Source organism: Camelus ferus, chromosome 6, assembly GCF_009834535.1.
Source record: "Camelus ferus isolate YT-003-E chromosome 6, BCGSAC_Cfer_1.0, whole genome shotgun sequence".
Classification (NCBI taxonomy): Eukaryota; Metazoa; Chordata; class Mammalia; order Artiodactyla; family Camelidae; genus Camelus; species Camelus ferus.
In genome coordinates this window covers 22,399,172-22,408,625 of record NC_045701.1, presented here as the reverse complement: position 1 = coordinate 22,408,625, position 9,454 = coordinate 22,399,172, and the positions used below count along the sequence as shown (strand labels likewise).

Sequence of the window (9,454 nt, the reverse complement as noted above, 5' to 3'; positions counted from 1 at the left end):
GTCTCAGTGATTTTAATATGCATCTTGTAACCAGTGTTCCACTGTCCCTGGTTTGCTCCTTCTGGTCTCCTTAGCTGCCTCTACCACCACTCTTGCCTCTTTCACATCCGTAGTCCCTAGAATTATGTTCTTCATCCATTTTCCTTATATGTATGTATGATCACATCCACTTCCTAGCTGTCCTCATATCCATTATTTCTCCAGTATGGATTATTTCTCTGAGCTCCACTCTCATTTTCAACTAATAGCAGACCTACTGCAAGATTTTCAAACTGAAATCATTATCTTCTCCCAGTAACCAACAAACCAGTTCCTCTTCCCCTTTCTAACAATAACAGTACTATATACCTAATCTGAGTCATCAGTGTAGGAGTCATTTTCCATTGCTCTTTGACTACCTAATTGATTACTAGGTTACTACCCCTCTCCCTAAGCATTTCTAGAATCTGTCTTCTCTTCTCCGTTCCTTGTCAAGCTTTAGCTCTGACTTCCATCCTTTTCTCTTTATTGGCTCCCTTGATTATCTTAATAGTTCCCTGTCTCTTCTTGTCTCTAGGTTCTACCTACTTCAAACCTTCCCTCACACTGCTGTCATAGTGATGTCAACCCCTGTTTTGTCCAAATAGTACAAAAAATTATTAAACAAGGATAAAGAAATATGTTCAACCTCTAGGAATATTTTTTAAAACACACCAAAAGAAATATCACTTTTGCCTATAATGCTAGCAAAAACTGAGGAAAGCTACATATCTGCATTTTTAAAAAAATCCAAGGCTAGATTATTTACTGTAATTCACTCACACATTATTAGGAGCAAAGTAAAAAGGCACAACCCTTTTTGAAAACTATTTTGAAATATGTATCAAAAATATGTAAAATATCTAAAACTTTGATCCAGTAATTTCACTTCTATGAACTGTTCGTAAGAAAATAATTATAAAATATAGCAAATATTAAATTGTATTTTATAATTGTAATTTGTCATACTTTATAAATTATGAAATACACAAGTATAAAATTATTTTATAATTATAATTTACTGTGATTTATAATTATAAAATATAATAAATATTTTTAAAGTTTTTAAGCTTTTTGCTTTAAAATGTTTAGCCATTAAATTGAAGTTTTAAATAACATGAGAAAATGTTTGCTATAATGTTAACTGAAAAAAGAGTATGTATGAGATACTCAACTTATGTCAACTGTATTAAATCTGTGTAATTAAAGACTAGAGAGAAATACACCAAAATATCTCATCTGAACTGAATACTCTGTTGAACAAGCATGTGGCATTTACTGATTGTTGTTTACTCAATGCCACTGATTCAGGCTAACCATGTGCTTAGTCTCCCTGCAGAGATGTGGTCTATTGGATTTCCAGGACATGTCTTTAAAAGGACTGACTCTGCTGGGAGGAATATCCTCCCCCACTCCCAAAGCCCCCCATCCTTCTTCTTCCTCCTGTCTATAATTCTACCAGCTATCATATGAGCTTGAGGTTTGACACCATGTGGTAAAGATGGTACTGCAGAAGGATAAAGAATCCTGGGTTCCTGACAACTCTGGAGACAGTCACAGTAGCTCTGGGATATCTGCCTTCTTTTATATGAGATAATAAACTCCTAATTTGTTTAAGCCACCAGAAGTGAATCTGTTTCTAGCATCTAATGAGTATGGTTCCTAATTAACACAACGTTAAAAATTTCAGGCAACTAATCTGAAAAACTATGACCGCTACTTTAAAATATTTCAGATTGTTCCTCTTTGCTTTCAGAAGTATCCAAATGTTATGATATGTAAGGTCCTTCTGATCTGTCCTGTGCCTACTTCCCTTTTCCAGCCTTGTCTCTCACCACATCCTCACACTGAAATTTACTTAGGTTTTCTGAATGCAAGTTTGCATGTCTCTATATTTTTGCACATGCTGCTACTTCTCCCTAAAACAATGGTTTTCTCAAAGCGTGGTTCCCAAGCACAGCATCAGCATCACCTGAAAACTTGTTAGATTGCAAATTCTTGAGCCCCACCCCAGACCTTAAGAATCAAGAAACTCTTGTGAGGGGGTGTGGTCAGCAATCTGTGTTCTAACAAGTCTTCCAGGTGATTCTGATGCACAGATAAAGTCTGAGAACCACTGGCATATAACAACCTGCCTCTCATTCCACATCCAGTTAAATCCTATGAAGTTACACCTAACACTTTATACAGTTCCACCATCAATTCCTTCTTTGGGAAGCCTTCCCCACTGTCCTAACCCTACCACTCTCAGATCTAAATAAGCTGAAATTTTGTGTTTCCATAGTACCTTATGCATCCCTCTATATCTGCATTATATCTTTCTATTTGTTTATGTGTCTACTTACTAGACTAAGTTTTTTGAGGACAGAGATCATGTTATTCTTATCCACATCCCTGGTACCCAGCACGGTGCCTGGGATATAAAACTCAATTAATGATTATCCAGTGTATTAATATTGAAAAAAACCTGGCATAGTCCCATCCTAGCCCACAAAAGTCTATTTTAACACATAATATGGCTTAATAATAACACTAATCTCTCAAATGCCATCTACACGTTTCAATTATGAACTTGAAACTTACCATGCCAGGAAAACAATTACTCTAGCAGGTCAATATTCTAGCTGAATAAAGATTATATTGGAGCTTTAACACATGGAGGAGCTGAAAGGGTAGTCCACCTTTCTTCCAGAGAAAGTAGAAACTCTGAGCCCCTTTCCACATACCTGGCCTATAAATCTCTTCCATTTGGCAGTTTCCGAAACGTATCCTTTATAAATGAACTGGAAATGAAGCTGGGAGGTGTAGAGGTTGCCTTGTGACCACGAGGATGATAGATGATCACTGAGATGTAAGAGCAGGAGCACAAGACACCTGATCACTCCTGGCATCTTTGAGCCACTGCACTATCCCTCAGCAGCCTACCTCTGGACCTCTTTTTGCATGAGAAAAATTAACCCCTTACTGGCTTTGTGAATTTGTCTGTTGAAGCCAAAAGCAATTCTATCTATAGAGTGGTTATTTTAATTTTAAAGTGCATATTGAGAGAAATTAAAAGAAGTAGGCAATTTAAAAAAATGCTATATATTGAAAATGTCCACTATCATGTTAATAAAAGTACAAAAGTGGGACAAGCCAGCATATGCAGCCATGTTGCTCTATTAGGGAAAACTGCATTCTAATCTTCCTCCCACCCTTCCCCTAAAATAGGAATGCTGCTGCTCTCCCAGTTGCTAAGGGAGCCCAGATCCATCACCCAAACTCAGTTATTAATCTTGTAAAAGGCAGAAGATTGTGAGAAATAAAATGCAACCTTTCTTCAGGACAACAATCTTGTTAGGGTCCACATGCTGAAGCACTCCCTCAAAGATGCCACAAACCAATGTGAGTTTCACTCTTCTCCACAAAATCTGGTTGAGGAAATGGTAGTCACTGCTGGGATCCATGCTGTCTGACTCCAGGAGCAGTCTTCAGATAATCTTTAAGTATCCAAGCACTTGAAAATAAAAGAGATCTATTATTTTAAAAATATTTTGGGTGGAATGGGTTTTTTTCCTTTCCCTACACCTGGGACAAGAAAAATAAAAATATGAGAGTAATTCAATTTTGCTTATCTTTTTAGAATGATAATAAGTAAAGGATCATTGCAAGCACCTACTCTTATACGTGGGAAAGTGAAAACTATAAATCTTCGGGCAAGGTGGGCTTGACTTCTTTGTCTATAAAATGGGCTAATACCACCTTTCCTTCCTTAGCTGAATGGAACTGGCAGAACATTTAGAGGCTTTTTAATTGCATGTACATAAATCTTTTTAACACCAACCAGCAAAACTAAAAGAGCAAATGTAAAAAATTGATACTGAAAACACTTGCCAACACATGTTGCAATGAACTGTTTACCCAGAAATGTCTGGGACTTAACCTCTCCTATATTTGTCACATTTCCAGAGTTTGCATTGTTACCAACCAAAGAATAAGTGATTTAGAATGATCATAATTTACACATTACCAATCCAGCTGCCAAGTCACTGCAGGGACCATTCCACTCCACCCTGGCCACAGCTCAGGGACTGGGCTGCTGTAGTGTCACCAACCAGTCATGCGCAGTCTGACAGATTAAACTGCCACATGCCACATGCTGGTTTTGTAAAATTCAACTGTTTTTGTAAAAATGATGCATGCTCGTAAAAATAACAATGCATAAATGTACAAAGAAAAAACTTTACCTTGCAGAAATAACTATCATTCATAGCTACGTTCTTTATATTGCTCTTATAAAGAATGCCCTTATATTCTTTAGTGTAATACTGTAATTCAAAATACGAATTCTTTTTTAAAATCTATCTTTTAGAACAATCCTGTTATTTGGATGTCTTTGCATTTAGAACCTCAGATAAATGTTCTTCTAAGGAGGTTTAAATTTAAAAGTGGCTTGCCTTTGCCACACTAGGAATAATCAACTAGTGAATTTTGTAATTTACTTTAACTATACAACACTGACCAAATCACTAAGGACCAACTAAACTAGAAAGAAGGTAAGAAGTTACACAGCATTTTTAACTCAGATAAAAAACTTATACTTTAAGGGCTAGCAAGTGCTCTCACAAATATTATTTGTTGCCTACAACAATTACCTAATTTACAAATATAGAAACTGAGGCTTAAAGATTTAAGACACCTGCCCAAAGTCACACAGCTAGAAGGTAATGAAACCTTAACTAGACCAGGCCCCTAATGGAGGATGTGTGCAGTCTAGTGCAAAACCAAGTGTTGTATCCAGAGAGAACATAAAACAGAGTGCCTGAGAAAATCATTCTTCGTTCAAGTCAATCCAACAGGCAAAAGAGAAAATTTTACAGAAAAAAGAACAGAAAACTGGAAAAACCTGCCCATAATAGGGGTAAAAATTTGTATTTTTAAAAGATACGTAATTTTGTGAAATGCTTGGACAATAAGGAAATTTAAGAAATGTTAAAGTAAATCAGAAAAACATTAACACAAAGCAAAAAAGTCTTGAGTGAGGACAGCTGCAAAAGATAAGATTCAAGATTAGGAATGAACAAGGTCAGGATCTAGAGAGGGGTTTCAAGGCAGGTAGATAATGGAGATTCATATCGCTGACATCGAAGGTTTTTCTACCATTTTCATACCCTCAGGATTAAAAAGAAGCTCCTGTGGCCTAGGCAGGCATGTACAAAATGTCACACTTTGCTTATGAAGGCAGATATCATTAGGTCAGACAAGAGCAAATCAATTCACGAAGACAATTCAGTGAGTCTAGAACCTCCATCTCATGCTAAGCAGTCAAAACTTTAGGTAAAGCTTAAAACTAGTAACCTAAGTTGATTTGTGCCACTTGCTGAGACAGTCTTCTAATGCTTAGGCACCAAGTGATAGCGGTCAGAATTTGGTTCTTCCGTGTATCAAACTGGTTCTGTACAAAGTAACACTCGACACGTTTGGGGGCGGGAGGTAAAGGCAATTGAAGTCACAGTGGAAGAACTGGTTCACCTGAGAGAGTGTACTAATTTAAAATAAGAAATTTCAAATAAACGGCGGGCCATACGCTATAAAGTCACCCTCCTCCGCCCTTAGGGACTTTTTTCTCTCCCAAAGGAAGTTTGGGAAATGTTGTCTCTATTTCCGCCAAATGGTGAGTTCCTTAAGCTTCAGTCTTGAACTCAAAAAAGAGGGACTGCTGTTAAGAACTTTCGGGGAGTTCGAAGCCCGCCGTGGCGGTTATCAAAAGACAGTACCGAAAGCAAAGTAGCGAAAAGTACGCATCGCTGGGCACCCACACTACAGAGAGGACGCCGGTTGGGTTGAAAGAGAGGATCTGGCTGTTTCCCAAGGAGCCAATGAGCGCGCGGCCCCGAGTCTGGCTCCCGAGCGCCTCCTGTTGTCAGGAGGAGAGAAAGCCACCAGGAAAAATGAGGAGGTGCAACTCCCAGAATGCAGTTCTCAGGAAACGCATCCTAGTTTCCCCAAGCGACGTTTTGTCTATCTCTTTTTATTGTTTCTCGCCTTAATCCGTGCCAACCGTAGGGTGGGATTTCTAAAGTTAGAGTTCTGTGAGAAACGGGTTGGCCCCTGCTGCAGGTCAGTGTGTTGTAAAACGGTGGGTCAATGGCGTTTCCCTTTTAATTGCGGTCGCTGGGGCCAGAGTGGCATTGCCCATTTAAGGCCGGTGGCATCATGGTTCCGGGGCGTGGTCCGTCTTTAGCGATACTCGGCCGGGAGCTGGGCTGATTCATTCGGGGGCTGGAGCTAGGAGCGTCGACGTCGACTTCTGCGCCGGGCGCAGCCTCGCTCCCAATTGGTTGGGCGTCCGGGCCGCCCTCTACCGCGCGCCACCCCTGGCTTCCCATCCTAGTCCGCAGTAGAAACGCTGCCCTCTCCCTTCTCGACCCCTGGCCCTTCCTCCCCTTCTTCCCTCCCTCTCCGCTGCTGCTGTCGCTTCACGCGCCCCTGCTCCCGCAGGAGCTCCTGGCTCGGTAATGGGGTCTCGGGCCTCCACGTTACTGCGGGACGAAGAGCTCGAGGAGATCAAGAAGGAGACTGGCTGTGAGTTCGGGTAGGGGGTGGGAACGCGGCCGGGCGCCTCTGGCTGGCCTCAGGACCGAGGAGGACGGCTGTCGCTGAGGTCTGGAGCTGGGGCGCCCTAACGTTGCCGGGGTCCTGGGCAGCCTCCAGCGCTGGAGCTTCGGGGATAAGAACTGGAGGACCTGTTCTTACAGCAACAGCTACCCAGAGAGGGGCTCTGACTCTTGTGAGGTTGTTCTCCTCGAAGGCGGGAGTCATGATCACTCGTAGGTCAGTGATCCCGCTTTTTTCTCCTTCCCTTGCTGTTGAAAGTCCCAGAACTCTTTTGCTTTATTTTTCGTCGCACCAACCTCAAATTCAGGAACTCTGGATGGATCCTATAGAAATCATAATTCGTTCCTGTGACATTTCTGGGCAATGACTAAAAGCCTCTGACAACTGTGGGAAATCGAACAAATGCTTGCCACAACTGGGAAAATAAATCCAGAAAGTAAGATGGTATAGTAAGGCTTTGGAAGACGTGACTTGGTGCCGGGAGACGTTTAAAGAATCAAGGGTTTGAGAGTACGAGACTTTTTTCATTCTGAACTTGTGGAAAGAAAGCACAGATACTGTGACTACCAGTTTTTTATTTACACTGAGGATGCTTTCTGTCCTAATTTCAGATATATTGATTTCTCCTGTGCTGGTGTACTTAATACAGTCGCTATGGTAATTGGGTGTGCTCCAAAAAATCTCAGTGTGAATTTGTACTAGGAACATTTTTTTATTATAAACAGTCTCTTCCTCATTAACCTGAAAGGGGCAACAGGGCTTTGGGAATTCAAAAGCCCTTTAAAACACCATGATACATTTGTGTAGCCCTTGATAATGCATGCAGTATTTTCTCTTCTCAGTAATCCATTATGACTCTTTTGTGTTTTACATGAGTTATGTAAGCATCTGAGCTCTGACTCTACATGATGCCTGTCTTTGATAATGAGATGGCCAGTAAATAACTCAGTGGTTCATTTGCAGATAATATTGAAGAGTGCTGAGGGAACCTCAGAATTTCGAGACAGTGGTGGCCTGAGATAAATGCTCTCCTGTGCTTTACTGACAAGTTCAACTTTCTAGAATCTTCAAGTTGGAAAGATGTTATCTAGCCTCATCCCTTGTCAGACTGGTTTACAGATTGGCTTTCAGCATCTCCTAACTTATGGCCATTAAGCCTCTCGATTAAGACTTTAACGATGGTGAGCTCACCGCCTACCAATGCAGTCCTCTTTATGATTTTGAATGAATGACAGAAAGTAGCTAGCTCTTTATAATGTGCAGTAGTTGTTTGGCCACTTATCTTATGGTCATTTTATGACTTAGACTTATGACGCCAAGAGTAGAAATATAGGCAGTTTGGATTCAGCAAGCATTTTATTACATTTTGAGGCTATGACCTCTGGCCACACTGGTAAATATAAGGACTACTTTAGGTCTAAGGTGACAGTTAAAGCATTCGTGCTTAAAATAAAAGTCACATAATGAGGGAGTGTAAACCAGAGTGAGGATGAGAAAAAACTATTTTTGCCTCAAGATGAAGGGAGCAGTAATCCTATTCTGGTTTTATTACATTTGACCAAATGAAAGGAGCCTGGATTGCTGTAGGACTCTGGGTTATTTTACTGTGTAACTTGTGGGAACTGAATTATTCCTGCAGAACTGTTTTCCTAGTTGCTAAAAAAAGTTAATCAAGCTGGAGGGAGATTCTCGGCCACAACCAGTGCAAATGTATGTATTGAGCCAGAAACATTAATGAAACAAGTACTTACTGAATTTTTGCAGTGTCTATATTCAATACTGTACTGGGTACTCAAACCATAAGGTGACAGAAGATGCCCACAACCTGGTCTTGGAGATAAGCCCACAAGTTAGGGTTAGCATGACGACATAAAATTACCTGAAATTATGTGGCACCCATCTTCAGTACTCGGGAAGAGTCCTTGTGAGCCGGCTTTGAGGAGGGCAGAAATTGGGCCTTAATACATGCATGAATTGATTAGATTTGGACAAATTAACCCAGGGCATTTTGGGTGGCTTCCAGGCGTGTTCTTTCCTGGCCTGCTATACAGTTATTCCTCTGCCCTGGGAGTTGAACCATCAGTTCATCCAGTTAGTGCCCGTCAGCAGAGTTGATTTTTAAAGCAGTCATCTCAGCATGATTCAAAAGGTTTAGAGGACTAAAAATGGTCAAGTGGGTAGAGTGGTGAAATAGTCCTATTTTCTTCTGCTTCTTGTTTCATTAAAAGTTTGGGGAACTATCGATCAGAAACACTTCAAGTTAAGACCAAGTATAAGACATTTCACTACGTCCTTTGCCAGTAAGAAAATGTAGCATAATTGAGGAAAACTGACTTTAGATTCAGTATGAAAGCTTTGCATTCTTAAGTCTAAATTGATTAGAATTCATATATGATGAGTTTATCCAGTATTTGAAATTTAATCTCTAAGTGCCTGGAAAAGTAATTCTAGGTAAGAATTTCTCATAAGACTCAGTTTCATCATCTGTAAATGGGAATAATAATAGTACCTACTTTATAGGATTCTTAATGAGGATTAAATGAGATAAATTATATAAACTTCTTAGAATAGTGCCTGATGTGTAGTGAGCACCAGGGAATTATTAGCTATTATCATTTTGAACCAGGGATAACAATCATCTCATTGGGAAAATACCATTTGCATATGCCAGTTATAAAACCTGTTTCTGGGGCTATATAATTGGAGCAGTGACACATTTTACACTTTTCCTATTTTCAGGGGATATTGAATTAGGAATCGAGTACAGATGTTTTCTCAATTCTAAGAAAATAGTACTTTTAAAGAAGTAAAAATCTTGACATTTTTAACAGTTTAAAAA

General features: G+C 40.0%; 1 protein-coding gene across 1 annotated transcript in view; it reads left to right on the top strand.

Moving 5' to 3' along the window:
• Positions 1–6,264: 6,264 nt before the first annotated feature.
• Positions 6,265–9,454, top strand: part of CHP1 (calcineurin like EF-hand protein 1) — a 35,585-nt gene continuing 32,395 nt past the window's right edge. Inside the window, exon 1 of the mRNA XM_006176632.3 lies at positions 6,265–6,582. Coding sequence (XP_006176694.1) covers positions 6,516–6,582 — 67 coding nt within the window. The 5' untranslated portion in view covers positions 6,265–6,515. The remainder of the gene's footprint in view (positions 6,583–9,454) is intronic.